Here is an 18,202-nt window from a genome sequence, read left to right on the forward strand (position 1 = left end):
CCACCCCATCCCAAATGCCACCTCTGTACTGTCCCTGTCCTGTCCTTGTCCCCATCCCTGTCCCCTCCTGTCCCGCTGTCCCACACGGAGCTGGCACTGTCCCCATCTGTCTCCTTCTGTCCCTGTCCCCATTCTCATCCCTGTCCCTTCCTGTCCCCCCCGAACCCGTGTCCCTCCCAGAGCTGGCACTGTCCCCATACCCGTCCCTCTCTCTTATCCCCATCCCTGTCCCCTCTGATCCCTGTCCCCATCTCTGACCCCCCGTCCCCATCCCTGTCCCCATCCCTGTCCCCATTTCTATCTCTGTCCCCTCCTGTTTCTGTTCCCTCCTGTCCCACTGTCCCTCCTGGAGCTGTCCCTGTCCCCATCCCTGTCCCATCCCTGTCCATCTCTGTCCCCGTGTCCCTCCTGGAGCTGGCACTGTCTCCATCTCTGCCCCAATCCCTGTCCCCATTCTCATCCCTGTCCCCATCCCTGTCCCTCCCAGAGCTGTCCTCATCCCTGTCCCTGTCTCCCCCCGTCCCCATTTCCATCTCTGTCCCCTCCTGTTTCTGTTCCCTCCTGTCCCACTGTCCCTCCTGGAGCTGTCCCTGTCCCCATCCCTGTCCCGTCCCTGTCCCCATCCCTGTCCCGTCTCTGTCCCCGTGTCCCTCCTGGCACTGGCACTGTTCCCATCCCTGTCACTGGCACCCCCTGTCCCCGTGTCCCTCCTGGAACTGTCCCCGTCCCCATCTCTGTCCCCATCCCTGTCCCCCTCCCATCTCTATCCCTGTCCCCTCCTGTCCCCATCCCTGTCCGTCTCGGAGCTGTCCCTGTCCCCATCCCTGTCCCCATCCCTGTCCCCCCTGTCCCCGTTGTCGCTGTCCCCCCTGTCGCTGTCCCCGTGTCCCTCCCGGAGCTGCCACTGGCTCTTCCCGGTGTCCATCACCTCCCGGTCCCGCCTCCTTAGGAGGGAGGGATTTGGGGCTTTCCATGGCGACAGTTCCAAGGACAAACCCCCCCGAGTCCCCATGGAGCGGGGGACAGGCGGCGAGGGGGGGAATTGGGCGAATTTCAGCGATTTTGGGATTTTTTTGGGGGGCGCTGAGCTCAGCTGAAGAGATTCCTCCCCCCGCGCCCCTCCAAAAAACCTGGAAAAAATCGGGATTTTAACCAATCTGCTCCCACCGCCTCGGGCATCGCCTGCTCTGCTTTTCCATCGGGAATTCTGCGGAATTCCGGGATTTTTTTCGCCATCCCCAAACCCCGACAACCCTCGGCAATAAATGAGGTGAGCGTCGATTTTTATTTTTTTTTTCCCCCCCCTCTGCGGTGCTGCGGGAATGTCCTGACGCCAAAGGTGCTGTGAAGGGGGGAAGGGAAAAGGGGAAAATGACCCCAAAATGCGGGAATTTTTCCCATCGGGAATAAAAATTTTGAGATGCGAGGAGGGGGGGTTGGAATATTGGAATAACCTGGTTTTCTCCAGGTGCGCCGAAGGGAGGGAGGAGGGGAAGGACGAGGGGGGATGGGGGGGGATTTATCCTGGAAATGCAAGTTAAGGAAAAGCTTCGCTCGTGATGCAACGGCGGGGAAGGATTGCTGCGGGAGGGTCCCGAATCCCGCTGGAATTGCGGCTGGAATTTCGGGAAAAGCTGCCCGTGGTGGGGGGAGAGGCTGGACTGATTCCAGAGCCTGATTTCAAACTCCGATTCCAAACCTTGATTCCAAACCCAGATCAAAACCTTGATTCCAAACCTTGATTCCAAACCCTGATCCCAAACCTTGATTCCAAACCCTGATTCCAAACCCAGATCAAAACCTTGATTCCAAACCTTGATTCCAAACCCTGATTCCAAACCCTGATTCCAAACCCTGATCCCAAAGGCTCCCGATTCCAGTGCCTGATTCCAAACTCTGATCCCAAACCCAGATTCCTCAGACCCTGATTCCAGACCCTGATTCCAATCCCTGGTTCCCAGCCGAGATCCCACACCCAGATTCCAAACCCTGATCCCAGTGCCTGATTCCAGACCCTGATCCCAAAGGCTTTTTTGTGTCGCGAGGTTTTAATGATTCCTGAAAGGGCAGAAAGGGCGACAGGCGGCCCTGGGGATGTTCTCATTCCCCGTTCCCTTTTCCCTGTTCCCTTTCCCTGTTCCCTTTCCCTTTTCCCTGTTCCCTTTCCCTTTTCCCTCTTTCCTTTTCCTTTCCCTGTTCCCTTTTCCCTGTTCCCTTTCCCTTTTCCCTCTTTCCTTTTCCTTTCCCTGTTCCCTTTTCCCTGTTTCCTTTCCCTTTTCCCTCTTTCCTTTTCCTTTCCCAGTTCCCTTTTCCCCATTCCCTTTCCCTGTTCCCTTTTCGCTGTTCCCTTCCCCTTCTCCATTTTCCTTAAGGATCCTTTCTTCCTGCTCCCCTTTCCCATCCCTGTGCCATCCCCGTGTCCCCAGTGTCAGGATCCTCCCAGCAGGATCCCAAGACAGGATCCCAACGACATGATCTCAGCAGAAGGATCCCTCACCCGGATCCCCCTGGCTCCAGGATCCCTTGGCTGGATCCCTCTGGCAGGACCCTGAGGTCGGATCCCTTGGCTGGATCCCAAGATTGGATTCCTTAGCCAGATCCTTTTGGCTCCAGGATCCCTTGGATGGATCCAGGATCCATCAGTTCCATCCCTCTGGCAGATCCCTTTGGCTCCAGGATCCCTCAGCCAGATCCCTCTGCCAGGACCCCAAGGTTGGATCCCTCAGCCGGATCCTGAGATCGGATCCTGAGGTCAGATCCCCCTGGCTCCAGGATCCCTTGGCTGGATCCATCAGTTTGATCCCTCTGGCAGGACCCTGAGATTGGATCCCTTGGCCGGATCCCTTTGGCTCCAGGATCCCTTTGGCTCCAGGATCCCTTTGGCTCCAGGATCCCTTTGGCTGGATCCTAAGATCAGATCCTTTGACCGGATCCCTTTGGCTCTAGAATCCCTCTGCTGGATCCCAAGATTGGATCCCTCTCCTGGATCCCTTTTGGGTCCAGGATCCCTCTGGCTCCAGAATCCCTTTGGCTCCAGGATCTCTCTGGCAGGATCCTGAGGTCGGATCTCTTGGCTGGATCCCAAGATTGGATCCCTTGGCTGGATCCCTTTGGCTCCAGGGTCCCTTTTGGCTCCAGGATCCCTTGGCTGGATCCCAAGATTGGATCCCTTGGTCAGATCCCCTTTGGCTCCAGGATCCCTTTGGCTCTAGAATCCCTCTGCTGGATCCCAAGATTGGATCCCTCTCCTGGATCCCTTTTGGGTCCAGGATCCCTTTTGGCTCCAGGATCCCTCTGGCAGGATCCCAGGGTCGGATCTCTTGGCTGGATCCCAAGACTGGATCCTTCAGCTGAATCCCTTTGGCTCCAGGATCCCTTGGCTGGATCCCAAGATCAGATCCCTTGGTCAGATCCCCTTTGGCTCCAGGATCCCTTGGCCGGATCCCTCAGGCCGATCCCACCATTCCCACCTCGCTGCCATTCCCAGCCTTACCTAACGGGCACTGAATTCCCAAAATCCCAGCGGGAGCCGGGATCAGGCTGGGAAGGGGGGGTTGGGATAATCCCCCCCCACCCCCCCCATCCCGTTTCCATGACAACCGGCATCATTCCCGCTTTTTCCGCTTCCATCTGGATCCTTTTCCAGCCTTTCCCTCCCTGGATGTTCCCGGCTGCTCGCGGGGTCAGGGAACGCGGGGGAGGTGGGAGACGGGGATCCGGGAATTCAGGGATCTGGGAAACATCCAGGGAATCTGGGAATCCTGGAACCTGGGAATTTGGGAATCCTGGAATCTGGGAATTTGGGAATCTGGGAATCATCCAGGAATCTGGGAATCATCTGGGAATCCGGGAATAATCCAGGGATCTGGGAATCATCCAGGGATCTGGGAATCCTGGAACCTGGGAACTTGGGAATCATCCAGGGATCTGGGAATCCTGGAACCTGGGAATCATCTGGGGATCTGGGAATCACCTGGGAATCCGGGAATCTGGAAATTTGGGAATCCAGGAATCATCCAGGAATCTGGGAATCATCCAGGAATCTGGGAATTCAGGAATTTGGGAATCTGGGAATTCAGGAATTTGGGAATCTGGGAATCCAGGAATCATCCAGGAATCTGGGAATCTGGGAATCCGGGAACCTGAGAATTTAGGAATCTGGGAATCCAGGAATCTGGGAATCATCCAGGAATCTGGGAATATGGGAATACGGGAATCTGGGAATCCAGGAATCCTGGAATCCGGGAATCCTGACCCCAGAAACAAGGCCTGGCATGGAGCTGGATCCCTGGAATTTCAAATTCCCACTGGGATTTATCCCTGGAAGTGTTGGAGGGGTTGGATTTTGTGATGCCAGAGGGATTTTCCAGTTTTAATTCCAGGATTCCAGGGGGGTTTTCCTTGGAAACAATGTGAAACATTTTCCCAAGTTTTTTGACATTTTCTCGTGTTTTTCCACGTTTCCTCCTATTTCTCCTTGTTTTCCCACATTTCTCCACATTTTTCCCACATTTTCCCCACATTTCCCCACAAATTTTTCCCACATTGTTCCCTCAAATTTTCCCACATTTTCCCCATATTTCCTCCCACATTTTCCCCACATTGACCCCACAAATTTTTCCCTCATTTTCCCACATTTTCCCCACATTGTTCCCATAAATTTCCCCACATTTCTCCACAAATTTTCCCACATTTCCCCACACTTTTCTCACATTTCCCCTCATTTTCCCCACATTTCTCCACAAATTTCCCCACATCGTTCCCACAAATTTCCCCCTCATTTTCCCCATATTTTCCCCTCATTTTCCCCACACTTTTCCCACAAATTTTCCAACAAATGTCCCCACACTTTTCCCTCATTTTCCCACATTTCCCCCCACATTTTCCCACAAATTTTCCAACAAATGTCCCCACACTTTCCCCGCACTTTCCCCACATTTTCCCCACATTGTTCCCACAAATTTCCCCCTCATTTCCCCCGTTTTCCCCCCTCATTCCCCCTCATTTCCCCCTCATTTTCCCCTCATTCCCCCTCATTTCCCCCTCATTTCCCCTCATTTCCCCCTCATTTCCCCCTCATTTCCCCCTCATTTCCCCCTCATTTCCCCCTCATTTCCCCTCATTTCCCCCTCATTTTCCCCTCATTTCCCCCTCATTTCCCCCTCATTCCCCCTCATTCCCCCTCATTTCCCCTCATTTCCCCATCATTTCCCCCTCATTTCCCCTCATTTCCCCCTCATTTCCCCTCATTTTCCCCTCATTTCCCCCTCATTTCCCCCTCATTTCCCCTCATTTCCCCCTCATTTTCCCCTCATTTCCCCCTCATTTCCCCCTCATTCCCCCTCATTCCCCCTCATTTCCCCTCATTTCCCCCTCATTCCCCCTCATTTCCCCCTCATTTCCCCCTCATTTTCCCCTCATTTTCCCCTCATTTCCCCCTCATTTCCCCCTCATTTTCCCCTCATTCCCCCCTCATTTCTTCCTCATTCCCCCCTCATTTCCCCCTCATTTCCCCCTCATTTTCCCCGTTTTTCCCCCCTCTCCCAGGTCTCACCATGCTGACCACCATCACCGACGGCTTCCTCTGCTGCCTGCTGGGCAAAACCCCCAACGCCGTGGGGCCCCTGGACAGCGTTGAGTCCCGCGACGGCTTCACCTTCCTCGAGGTCAAACCCGGCCGCATCCTCCGCATCCGCCACGACGTCCCCAACCGCCCGCAATTCCCGCCGGAATTCCCAGAATTCCAGGAGGAAGAAGAAGAAGAAAAAGAAGGAGAAGGAGAAAAAACGCGGAGGCGCCGTCGCGGCGCCGTGCGCTGCCGACGCCGCATCACGCTCTACCGCAACGGGCAACTCCTCATCGAGAACCTCGGCAACGACGCCGAGTGCCAAAACCCCGAGCCCGATTCCAACAACACCGAGCTGGAAATCCCAGATCCGTCGGGAATCCCGTCGGGAAATCCCAATCCCGCCAAACGTCGCAAGCGCAAACCCAAGAAAGTGGTGACGGTGGATTGCGAGAAGCGCATCACCAGCTGCAAGGGCACGCACGGTGACGTGGTGCTCTTCTTCATCCACGGCGTGGGAGGCTCCCTGGACATCTGGAAGGAGCAGCTGGAATTCTTTGCCAAGCTGGGATACGAGGTGGTGGCGCCGGATTTGGCCGGGCACGGCTGCAGCTCGGCGCCACCCGTGGCCGCCGCCTACACGTTCTACGCGCTGGCCGAGGACATGAGGGCCGTGTTCCAGAGATACGCCAAGAGGAGGAACATCCTGGTGGGGCATTCCTATGGGTAAGGGCATGGGAACGTCACAAAAAAATGGGAATGTCACCAAAAAATGGGAATGTCACAAATCCCAAATTTCCATGGTGTCCGGTACCCGTTCCGGATTTGTCCCATTTTTATCCCATTTTTATCCCATTTTTACCCCATTTACTCTATTTTTTATCCCACTTTTATCCTTTTTTAATCCCTTTTTTATCCCATTTTTATCCCATTTTTATCCCATTGTTATCCCATTGTTATCTCATTCTTATCCTGGGGTTCAGAGCTCCTGAATCCCTGGGCCGTGTTCCAGAGATACGCCAAGAGGAGGAACATCCTGGTGGGGCATTCCTATGGGTAAGGGCATGGGAATGTCACAAAAAATTGGGAATGTCACAAAAAATGGGAAAGTCACAAAAAATGGGAATGTCACAAAAAATGCGAATGTCACAAATCCCGAGTTTTAGGGGTGTGCGGTTCACGTTCTGGATTTGTCCCATTTTTATCTCACTTTTATTCCTTTTATATCCCACCTATCCCATTGTTGCCCAATTATTATTGCATTGTTATTCCAATATTATCCCATTTTTGCCCCATTTTTGCCCCATTTTTATCCCATTTCTATCCCATTTCTATCCCGTTTTTTATCCTATTTTTATCCCATTTTACCCCATTTTTACCACATTTACTCTATTTTTTATCCCATTTTTATCTCATTTTTATCCCATTTATCCCGGGGTTCAGAGCTCCTGAATCCCTGGGCCGTGTTCCAGAGATACACCAAGAGGAGGAACATCCTGGTGGGGCATTCCTATGGGTAAGGAGATGGCAATGTCACAAAAAAATGGGAATGTCACAAATCCCAGATTTCTATGATGTGGGGTTCACGTTTTGGGAGATTTGTCCTAGTTTTATCCCATTTTTACACCATTTACTCTATTTTTTATCCCATTTTTATCCCATTTTTATCCCATTTTTATCCCATTTATCCTTGAGTTCAGAGCTCCTGAATCCCAGAACAGGAATATCCTGGTGGGGCATTCCTATGGGTAACGGGATGGGAATGTCCCAAAAAATGGGACTGTCCCAAAAAATGGGAATGGCACAAATCCCAAATTTCCATGGTGTGGGGTTCACGTTCCAGATTTGTCCCATTTTTATCCCATTTTTATTCCTCTTATATCCCACCTATCCTATTGCTATCCCATTATTACCCCATTTTTATCCCATTTTCACCCCATTTATCCCTTTTTTTCCAGATTTACCCCATTTTTATCCTATTTTTTCCCCATTTTTCCCCATTTCCCCTGACATTCAGATCTCCCCAGTGCCCTCGGGGCACATCTCGCTGCCCAGCTAATCCCAGAGAGGACACTGGAAGGGCAGGGACTACAAATAGAATTAAACCCAGGATTAGAGCTCCTAATTAGGCAGAGACTAACGAGGGGGAAGGAGCTGGAACCAGCTCGGATCCGGCCGGGATTGGATCAGGACAAGGCCGGGCCAGGGTGGCACAAAATCCTCACCTGGGGTTCGGGGGGGTCTGGGGACTCTGACCCCCAAAAATTTGGGGTGGATCGTTGGGATGGCAGAGCCTGGCGTGGGTGGGGGTGGGAGGGAGAGGAGAAATCCTCAGGTGCCAGGTGTGGGGTGGGCAGGGACGGCTTCAGGTGTGGCACAGGGACAGGGACACCTGAATGTGGGCAGGGACAGGGACACTGCCAGGGGGGGACAGGGACAGGGACACTGCCAGGGGTGGCACAGGGACACTGCCAGGGATGGGACAGGGACATGGGCAGGGACACCTGGGTGTGGGCAGGGACAGGGACACCTGGATGTGGGCAGGGACAGGGACACCTGGGCATGGCAGGGACACTGCCAGGAATGGGACAGGGACATGGGCAGGGACACCTGGGTGTGGGCAGGGACAGGGACAGGGACACCTCCCACTGTGCCAGGGTGCTCCAAGGGACAGTTCCAGGGATGGCACAGGGACATGGGAATGGGACAAGGAAATGGGACATGGGCATGGGACACCTCTCACTGTACCAGGGACAGATCTGGGATGGCACAGGGACACGGGACATGGGCAGCGCCACCTTCACCTGGCCCACACTGCTCCAAGCCCTGTCCAGTCCTGTCACCCTGATGTCCCCGTGTCCCCTCAGGGTGTCCTTCTGCACCTTCCTGGCACACGAGTACCCGGAGCTGGTGCACAAGGTGATCATGATCAATGGCGGCGGCCCCACGGCGCTGGAGCCCAGCCTGTGCTCCATCTTCAACCTGCCCCCGTGTGTGCTGCACTGCCTGTCCCCCTGCCTGGCCTGGAGCTTCCTCAAGTGAGTGACCGCCCTTGGGGACATCCTGTGACACCCAGGGACACCCTGTGCCACCCGGGAGGATGTCCTGGCACTGCCACTCTGAGGGAGGGGATAGAACAGGGGGTGGATTTTGGGGTGCTGGTGGCTGCCTGGTACCCTGTGTGCTGCACTGCCTGGCCTGGAGCATCCTCAAGTCAGTGACCACCCCTGGGGACATCCTGTGCCACCCAGGGAGACCCTGTGCCACCCGGGAGGGTGTCGTGGCACTGCCACTGCTGGGGGACAGGAGACTGTGAGAGGGTGGGGGCTGCCTGTGCCATGCAGGGGAGCACCATGGCACTGCCACTGCCGGGGGATGGGGACAGGGACTGGATCTAGGGGGGGCTGGGGGCATCCTGTGCCACTCAGGGACACCCTGTGCCACCCGGGAGGGTGTCCTGGCACTGCCACTGCTGTGGGACAGGACAGGGGGTGGATTTTGGGGCTGGGGGCTTCCTGTGCCACCCAGGGGGTCACCCTGGCACTGCCACTGCTGGGAGAGGGGACAGGGGGTGGATTTTGGGGGGCTGGGGGCTGCCTGTGCCACCTTTCACCCCCCGAATTTCGGGCTCACCCCGTTCCCCCGTGCCAGGGCCGGCTTTGCCCGCCAAGGTGCCAAAGAGAAGCAGCTGCTGAAGGAGGGCAACGCCTTCAACGTCTCGTCCTTTGTCCTTCGGGCCATGATGAGTGGCCAGTACTGGCCCGAGGGTGACGAGCTGTACCACGCTGAGCTGGCAGTGCCCGTGCTGCTGGTCCATGGCATGCACGACAAGTTCGTGCCCGTCGAGGAGGACCAGAGGATGGCAGAGGTATGAGGGGACAAAATCCTCACCTGAGGACGGGGGGGTTTTGGGGACTCTGACCCCAAAAATTTGGGGTGGATCGTTGGGATGACAGAGCCTGGCGTGGGTGGGGGTGGGAGGGAGAGGAGAAATCCTCAGGTGCCAGGTGTGGGGTGGGCAGGGACGGCTTCAGGTGTGGCACAGGGACACTGCCAGGGGTGGCACAGGGACACCTGAATGTGGGCAGGGACAGGGACAGGGACACCTGGGCCTGGCAGGGACAGCTTCAGGTGTGGCACAGTGCGAGGGACACTGTCGGGGGTGGCACAGGGACATGGGTGGGGACAATTGGGCATGGCAGGGACATGGGCAGGGGACCCCTCCCGCTGTGCCAGGGTGCTCCAACCTGGCCTTGGACACTGCCAGGGATGGCACAGGGACATGGGCAGGGACAGGGACACCTGGGCATGGGCAGGGACCCCTCCCACTGTGCCAGGGACACTCACTGGGAGGGGACACAGAGTGGCTTTCGGGGACCTGGGGTCTCCTGTCACCTCTCAGGGGGCTCATCCTGGCACTGCCACTCACAAGGGAGGGCACAGAGCGGCTCTGGTGCCACCTCTCAGGACATCACTGCCCGCCCGCAGATCCTGCTGATCGCCTTCCTGAAGGTGATCGACGAGGGCAGCCACATGGTGATGCTGGAGTGCCCCGACACGGTGAACACTCTGCTGCACGAGTTCGTCCTCTGGGAGCCCGACACGGCCGACGGCGACACCAAATGAGGGCCAGCGCCAGGCCAGGACAGCGGGGCCGCTCCCCCGGGAGAGGCGGAGGCGGGGAGGGCTCGGCCCGGGTTTGTCCCTGCGCTCGGAGCGAGGAGGCTCCGGCGGGCCGGGATGGGCAGAGCCCGCAGCGGGAGCGAGGGGAGGCGGCGGAGCCGGTCCCCGACCTTGGGGACAAAGGGGACATGGAATGGTCGGTCCCCAACCTTGGGGACAAAGGGGACATGGAATGGTCGGTCCCCTACTCCGGACATTGTCACAGCCGGTCCCCCAACCCTGGGGACAAAGGGGACAGCCGGTCCCCAACCCCGGACATTGTCACAGCCGGTCCCCAACCCCAGACATTGTCACAGCCAGTCCCCAACCCCAGGGACAAAGGGGACATGGCACAGTTTGTCCCCAACTTCTGGACATTGTCACAGCCAGTCCCCATTCCCGGGAACAGAGGGGACATGGAATGGTCGGTCCCCAGTTCTGGACATTGTCACAGCCGGTCCCCAACCCCAGACATTGTCACAGCCAGTCCCCAACCCCAGGGACAAAGGGGACATGGCACAGATGGTCCCCAACCCTGGGCATTGTCACAGCCGGTCCCCAACTTTGGGGACAAAGGGGACATGGCACAGATGGTCCCCAACCCTGGCAAGACAGAGGGGACATGGAATGGTCGGTCCCCAACCCTGGACATCGTCACAGCCGGTCCCCAAGCCCGGACATTGTCACACCTGGTCCCAATTCACCCTTGGACATTGTCACAGCCGGTCCCCAAGCCCGGCAGGACAATGGGGACATGCCACCCCCTGTCCCCAGACCCCGGACACGCCACCCCCCAGCGCTGGAGCGGCTCCATCCCGGTTTTTTTTTGTTGTCCCCGTCATTGTCACTCCCGCAGGCGGCGACAGCTCCGGGGACCCCGGGGGAGGGGGGGGGGTGACACCGGGAGGGGACCCCAAGGGAGGAGTTTGTGACACCGGGAGGTCCCCGCAGGGATTTTTGGGGCGGTTTTCAGGAGAATCCAGAGGCTCCTCCACGTTGGGATCTGCCGGGATTTGGGGGGGGGGGGGGGTCCCTGTGGGGTTCGGCAGCTCCTGCTGGGATGAGGAGGATGAGGAGGATGAGGATTCCCGGGATGAAGGCATGGCACCATCCCGCGTGTCCCCGGTGCCACCAGGGCCGTGTCCCCGCTGTCACCACCCCCGGGGCCTTTCCAGCGGCTCCCGCTGGGATCAGCAAAACCGGGGATGATTCCCGGGGATGATTCCCGGGGATTCCCGCACGGATCCTCGGGATCCTGGAGCACTCGATCCCATCCCTCCTGTATAAATCCCATCACTCCCACTCTTCCTGGGTTTTCTGGGGATGATTCCCAGGAATTCCCACACAGATCCTCGGGATCCCAATCCCACTCAATCCCATCCCTCCTGTACAAATCCCATCATTCCCACTCTTGCTGGGGATGATTCCCAGTTATTCTGACACGGATCCTCGGGATCCTGATCCCACTTGATCCCATCCCTCCTGTCCAAATCCCATCACTCCCACTCTTCCCAGGAATGATTCCCACATGGATCTGTGGGATCCTGATCCCATCCCATACAAATCCCATCACTCCCACTTTTCCCGGGGATGATTCCTGGGAATTCCCACACAGATCCATGGGATCCTGATCCCAATTGATCCCATACAAATCCCATCACTCCCACTCTTCCCAGGATTCCTAGGAATGATTCCCACACGGATCCACGGCATCCCGATCCCAATTGATCCCATCCCATACAAATCCCATCACTCCCACTCTTCCCAGCAGCCGGGCACGACAGCAGGAGCCACCTCAGGATGTCCCCGGTGCCACCAGCAATGCCAGCAGGTGCCACCTGTGTGTGTGTCCCCTCCCCTCCCCAAAATTCCCAAAATTTAAACCAAAGAAATCCCAGCCCTGTCCCTTGTCCCCAAACTGTCCCCGTGCCCCACGTGGGGCTGGCACCGCATTGGTGTCCCTAAGGTGTCCCCTGTGCCAGCGCTGTGTCACAATGAGAATGTCACCCCAGCCCGGGCTCAGATCATCCCCTGGCACCTCAAAAATGTCACCAAAAATGTCCCTAAAAAATGCCACCAATGTCCCCAAAAAATGCCACCAATACTCCCCAAAAATGCCAACACCCCAAAAATGCCACCAATGCCCCCCAAAATGTCACCAACGCCCCAAAAAACCGCCAAGAACGCTCCCAAAAATGCCACCAACACCTCTAAAAATGCCACCAATGCCCCCCAAACGTCACCAACACCCCAAAAATGCCACCAATTCCACCAGAATTCCACCGCCAACACCCCCAAAATGCCACCAGTGCCCCCAAAATGTCACCAACGTCCCCAAAACTCCCCGTGGCTGTGTCCCCGTGCCCAGCCCGCTGCGGGGTCCCAGCTCTGTCCCCTCCCGTGCTGCCACCCCCGTGTCCGTGTCACCGCCCCAGTAAAGCCGTGCTGTGTCCCAGTCGTGTCCAGTTCCGTACTGGGAATGTCCCGAAGGCGTCGGGGCGGGCGCGGGATCCCAAAAATTCCCCCGAAAGCAGCGGGGGTGGAGTTTATCGAGGGAAAAGAAGGAAATGGCCCAAAAATGCCACACCCCGGGGGGGTCGGTGTCACCCAGGGATGTCCCCAGGGCACAGCTGGCACTCAGTGTCACCCGGGGGGGCTCAGTGTCACCCTTGGCACTCATTGTCACTCCGGGATGTCCCTAGGGCGCAGCTGGCACTCGGTGTCACTCATTGTCACCCAGGGATGTCCCCAGGGCTCAGTGTCACTGTGTGTCACTCATTGTCACCCCGGGATGTCCCCGGGGTACAGCTGGCACTCGATGTCACTCAGTGTCATCCAGGGATGTCCCCAGGGCTTGATGTCACTCTGTGTCATTCAGTGTCACCCCGGGATGTCCCAGGGGTACAGCTGGCACTCGGTGTCACTCGTTGTCACCCCGGGATGTCGCCGGGGTACATCTGGCACTCTATGTCACTCGTTGTCACCCCGGGATGTCGCCGGGGTACAGCTGGCACTCCCCCTGTGCCAGCAGCACGCCCATGGCTCGGTGCAGCAGGGACACCCCCAGGCGACGGCGCCGCTCGCCCGGCCAGGCCGCGGCCACGCCATAGCACGGACCCCGACGGGCATTGGTGACAGGCTGCAGGCCTGGGGACAGGCACGGGTCAGGGGACACCCACGGGGACAGGGGACACCCATGGGGACAGGGGGACAGGCACGGGGACAGGCACGGGTCAGGGGACACCCACGGGGACGGGGGGACACCCACAGGAACAGGGGAACACCCAGGGGGACAGGCACGGGGACAGGCACGGGTCAGGGGGACACCCACAGGGACAGCCCCGGGACCCCCCTGACTGTGCTGGGATGGTGGGAATGGGGGGGTTGGGGCTGTGGGATTTGGAGTTTGGGATTTGGGAATGGGATTGGGAATAGGGGCAGCGGGATTGGGGGATTGGGATTGGCAGTGGGGACAGTGGGGTTTGGGGTCGGCAGTGTGGGGTGGGGATGGGGTCTGGGGTCGGCAGTGTGGGGTGGGGATGGGGTCTGGGGTCTGGGGTCGGCAGTGTGGGGTGGGGATGGGGTCTGGGGTCGGCAGTGTGGGGTGGGGATGGGGTCAGGGTGGGCAGTGTGGGGTGGGTTCGGGGTCGGGGCCGTGGGGGGCTCACCCAGCGCCTCCAGCATGCAGCTCTCGCGGGTGAAGGCCTCGGCGGGCACGCGGTGCGGGAAGCACTGCAGGGGCACCACGCCCTGCCCCGAGCCCCAGATCTCCAGGATGCGCCGCACCTTGGGGCAGCCCTGGCACCGTGACACTGTCACCACGGCCCCAAACACGGCCCCAAACACGGCCCCAAACACGGCCCCAAAGCCCCATTCCCATTCCCAATCCCTCAATTCCCCATTCCCAATCCCTCGACCTCCAGCCTCCCCAGTGCAGCCCCTCATTCCTAATCACTCAATTCCCCATTCCAAATCCCACTCCCCCATTCCCAATCCCCTGTTCCCCAATTCCATTCTCCCAATCTCATCCCTATCCCAGTCCTACCCCCAACCCCCAATCCCAACCCAATTCCCCAGTTCCCATTCCCCATCCCCTGTTCCCAATCCCCCAATCCCAATCCCATTCCCCTATTCCTGTCCCATTCCCCATTCCCATTCTCTCATTCCCAATCCCGATGCCCACCCTGCGTGTGCCACGCTGGTGCTGTGCCCGCGCCTGCCGCAGGTGCCACCAGGGCCTGGCTCGTGTCCCCTTGCCCACGTAGAACACGGCGGTGACAAAATCCCGGAAACGCTGGGCAGGGCTGAGCCCGGGGCTGCGCCGGGGCAGGTCCCGGGTGACCCTGGGGACATGAGGGTGGCACTGGGGTGACACTGGGGGTGGCAGGGCTGAGCCCGGGGCTGCGCCGGGGCAGGTCCCGGGTGACCCTGGGGACAGGGAGGTGGCACTGGGGACACGGGGGTGGCACAGGGGTGGCACGGGGCGGGTCCTGGGTCACCGTGGGGGACACGGGGGTGTTACTGGGGTGTCACAAGGTGGCACAGGGATGACACAGGGGTGGCACAGGGTGTCCAGGGTGGCCCAGGGCAGGTCCTGGGTCACCCTGGGGACACAGGGGTGGCCCAGGGTGGCACACCTGGGGTCCAGCAGCAGGTAGTTGAAGCTGATCTTGAGCCGCCCCTCCCGCCCGTCCCGGCCGCTCTCGAAGTGCCGGCTCAGTGCCAGCTCGTCCTGGGCACAGTCGGGGACGTGCCCGGTCCTGAGCGCGGCCACCAGCTCCGGGCTGTGCCCTGCGGGGCAGTGCCAGCCCTGGGCACCCGGGGCATCCCCTGTGCCCGGCAGAGTGGCCACAAAGTCTCAATGTCCGTCACCATGGCACCAAAATCTCAGCACAGCTCCCCAAAACCCCAGTGCCCAACCCCACAACCCCTAAACCCCAAAACCTCAGCGCCCATTCCCCTGACCCCAAATTCCCCATTCCCATCCCTACAACCCCCAAATTCCCCATTCCAATTCCCCAATCCCCCCATTCCCATCCCCCTGACCCCAAACCCCCAATCCCATCCCCCTGACCCCAAATTCCCCAGTCCCATCCCTACAACCCCCAAACCCCCATTCCCATCCCCAAACCCCCAATCCATTCCCCTGACCCCAAATCCCCGGACTCACCCTCGGGCCACCCCCGCGGCAGAGCGGTGACAGCGCCGGGATTGTCCCCAAGCTCCGTCTGCGACGGCGACGCGCGGACACCGCGCCTGGTGCCACCCCCGGGGCTCGTGGTGACATCTGTGCCACCCCCGGGGCTGCCACCAGGGCTGTGACACTCGCGGGGTGCCTGGGCTTGTGTCACGTCCTCTTGGTGGCACTGGGAGAGCGGGGTGGCACAGCCGGGTGACAGTGGCACCGAGGGTGTCCCCAAATCGCCATCGGGTGACAGTGGCACCGAGGGTGTCCCCAAGTCGCCATCGGGTGGCAGTGGCACCGAGAGTGTCCCCAAGTCCCTGCTGGCACTGCCCGGTGGCCGCGGGGCCAGGAGGTGCCTGAGGACCGGCTGGGACCGGGATGTCCCCAAGGGCGAGTGGCGCTGCCACCCAGCGCCACCCTCGGTCCTGGTGGCACTGGGGGAACCCCGAGTGACCGACGGGGACTTCTGGGGGTGTCCCTTGTCCCCAAATCCCCCGGGACAGGACCCTGAGCAGTTCTGGGGGTGTCCCTTGTCCCCAAATCCCCCGGGACAGGACCCTGAGCAGTTCTGGGGGTGTCCCTTGTCCCCAAATCCCCCGGGACAGGACCCTGAGCAGTTCTGGGGGTGTCCCTTGTCCCCAAATCCCCTGGGACAGGACCCTGAGCAGTTCTGGGGGTGTCCCTTGTCCCCAAATCCCCTGGGACAGGACCCTGAGCAGTTCTGGGGGTGTCCCTTGTCCCCAAATCCCCCGGGACAGGACCCTGAGCAGTTCTGGGGGTGTCCCTTGTCCCCAAATCCCCTGGGACAGGACCCTGAGCAGTTCTGGGGGTGTCCCTTGTCCCCAAATCCCCGCAGGACCCTGAGCCCGGATTTGGGGGCGCTGCCACCCCCTGGGGACAACCCGGTGTCACCGCAAGAGCCGCCGGACACGTCCCTGTCCCCTGGGGTGACACAGCGGCCCGGGGGGGAGGTGACAGCGACACCGGGGGGTCTTGGGGACATCGGGAGGGTCTCGGGGTGGAGGGAGGAGGAGGAGGAGGAAGAGCAGAAGCGGAGCCGAGCTGCCACCCCCCGCAGGCGGCTCCTGCTCCGGGGGGTGACGTGGCGGTCCCCAAAATTGTCGCAGCCCCGGGGGGTGACAGGACTGGGACAGCAGCGCGGGGACCCCTCGAGGCTGCACCCCCCGAGCGGGGCAAGGAGCGCCCCGACATCCGAGCAGGACTCGGGGATTTGGGGGGCGGATCCGGAGCGCAAATCCCGCCCCAAACCCAAATCCTGCCCCAAACCCAAACCCTGCCCCAAATCCCTCCCCGAATCCAAATCCTGCCCCAAATTCCACCCCAAACTTTTCCCCACATCCCGCCCCAAATCCCGGGGCGCTGCCCCCCCCGCGGGACCCCCGGGCTGAGCCCCCCCGGCCCCGCTGGCCCCCAGGGACTCGCGGGCGCTGACGAAGCTGTCGCTGCTGTCGCTGCTGTCCCCAAGGCTGCCGCTGTCCCCATCCCCCAGCTCTGTCACCCCCGTGTTGGGGACAGCCCCTCCCCACCCCCCGGGGATGTCACCCGCGATGTCACCGGAGCTCCGAGGTGACACCGAGGGCCTGCCGAAGCCACCGCGGGCCAGGGGGGACCTTGGGGACATCGCGTGTGTCCCCAAGATCCCGCCTTGGTGCCGCCTCAGCGACACACCCGGAGCGACACGGGGACAGGGGACAGGGATGTCACCAAGGCTGGGCTTGAGGGCACATCCTGTCCTTGTCCCCAAAGTGCCACTCGGGGGTGGCACCTGGGGATGGTCCCGGTCCCAGAGCAGCGTGCTGGAGGCCAGGGGTGGCAGGGGGACAGCGGTGTCGCCGTGTGGCTCTTGGGGACACCGCGAGGGGACAGCGCTGTCCCCCGGCTCGTCCAGGAGGGACCTGCGGGTGCTGCTCAGGGGTCCGGCCTCGGGAATGTCCCCAAGGGCCACCCAGGTGTCGCTGTCATCGCTGCCATCCTCGGTCAGGAAGGACAGAGCCCTCCGGGGCCACCCCGGCTCTGGGGACACAGATCGGGGTCACCCCCCCGGCTCAGCCCCCCCCCGATTGTCCCCAATGGGGAGGGGACACCTTGGGGACCTCACCCTGGGCTGGGCTCTGGTTCCTCTCCAGCGCCAGCGGCTCCTGCGGGGAGGGGACAGCGCTGTCACCGCTGCCACCACGGGGTGGCACAGCTGTCCCCGTCCCCTATTCCAGGGTTGCCGCTGTCCCCAGCGCTGTCCCTATCCCCCATTCCGGGATTGTCGCTGTCCCCATTCCGGGATTGTCGCCGTCCCCCCTCACCTGTCCCCGCCGCACGAGCCCGAGGCAGCGGTGACACCCCCAGTCCAGCGGTGGCTTCTCCCGGGCACATCTGGGGGGGTGGCACCGGGACAGGGTCACCCCCAGGGCAGTGCCACCAGCAGCGCTGGGGACATCGCGGGTCCCCTGCTGGTCCCGGTGCCACCCCCGGTGCCAGGGTCCCCTGGGCAGCGCTGGTGTCCCCCAAGGTCGCATTGTGTCCCCGCCACGGTCCCGGTGTCCCCCAGGCCCAGTGTCCCCCTCCCTGGATCCCGGGATCCCGATATCCCAGGATCCCTATCGCGATATCCCAGAATCCCAATCCCGATATTGCAGAATCCCAATCCCGGTATCCCGACCCCGATATCCCAATCCCGATCCCAACAGCCGGTATCCCGATATTCTGATTCCCCGATATCCCGGTGTCCCGATCCCGATATCCCGGTGTCCCTATCCCTATATCTCGGTGTCCCG

General features: G+C 60.1%; 2 protein-coding genes across 2 annotated transcripts; one reads left to right on the forward strand and one right to left on the reverse strand.

Annotated features, from left to right (window-relative positions):
• Window positions 1-942: 942 nt before the first annotated feature.
• On the forward strand, window positions 943-12,683 carry ABHD8 (abhydrolase domain containing 8). Its single transcript, XM_088179089.1, has 5 exons — window positions 943-1,270; window positions 5,548-6,292; window positions 8,434-8,604; window positions 9,218-9,434; window positions 10,055-12,683. Exons 2-5 carry the CDS (start codon window positions 5,556-5,558, stop codon window positions 10,190-10,192), a joined length of 1,263 nt encoding a protein of 420 aa, XP_088035215.1. The 5' UTR covers window positions 943-1,270; window positions 5,548-5,555; the 3' UTR covers window positions 10,193-12,683.
• On the reverse strand, window positions 12,169-18,184 carry ANKLE1 (ankyrin repeat and LEM domain containing 1). The gene is made up of 8 exons (XM_088178977.1): window positions 17,732-18,184; window positions 17,533-17,572; window positions 16,771-17,447; window positions 15,399-15,780; window positions 14,866-15,058; window positions 14,412-14,571; window positions 13,897-14,026; window positions 12,169-13,375 (listed from the first exon to the last, which is right to left on the reverse strand). The coding sequence occupies exons 1-8, from the start codon at window positions 17,942-17,944 to the stop codon at window positions 13,209-13,211; spliced, it is 1,962 nt and encodes a 653-aa protein (XP_088035103.1). The 5' UTR covers window positions 17,945-18,184; the 3' UTR covers window positions 12,169-13,208.
• Window positions 18,185-18,202: the final 18 nt, after the last annotated feature.

This window comes from Sturnus vulgaris, chromosome 26 (assembly GCF_052056855.1).
Source record: "Sturnus vulgaris isolate bStuVul1 chromosome 26, bStuVul1.hap1, whole genome shotgun sequence".
NCBI lineage: Eukaryota > Metazoa > Chordata > Aves > Passeriformes > Sturnidae > Sturnus > Sturnus vulgaris.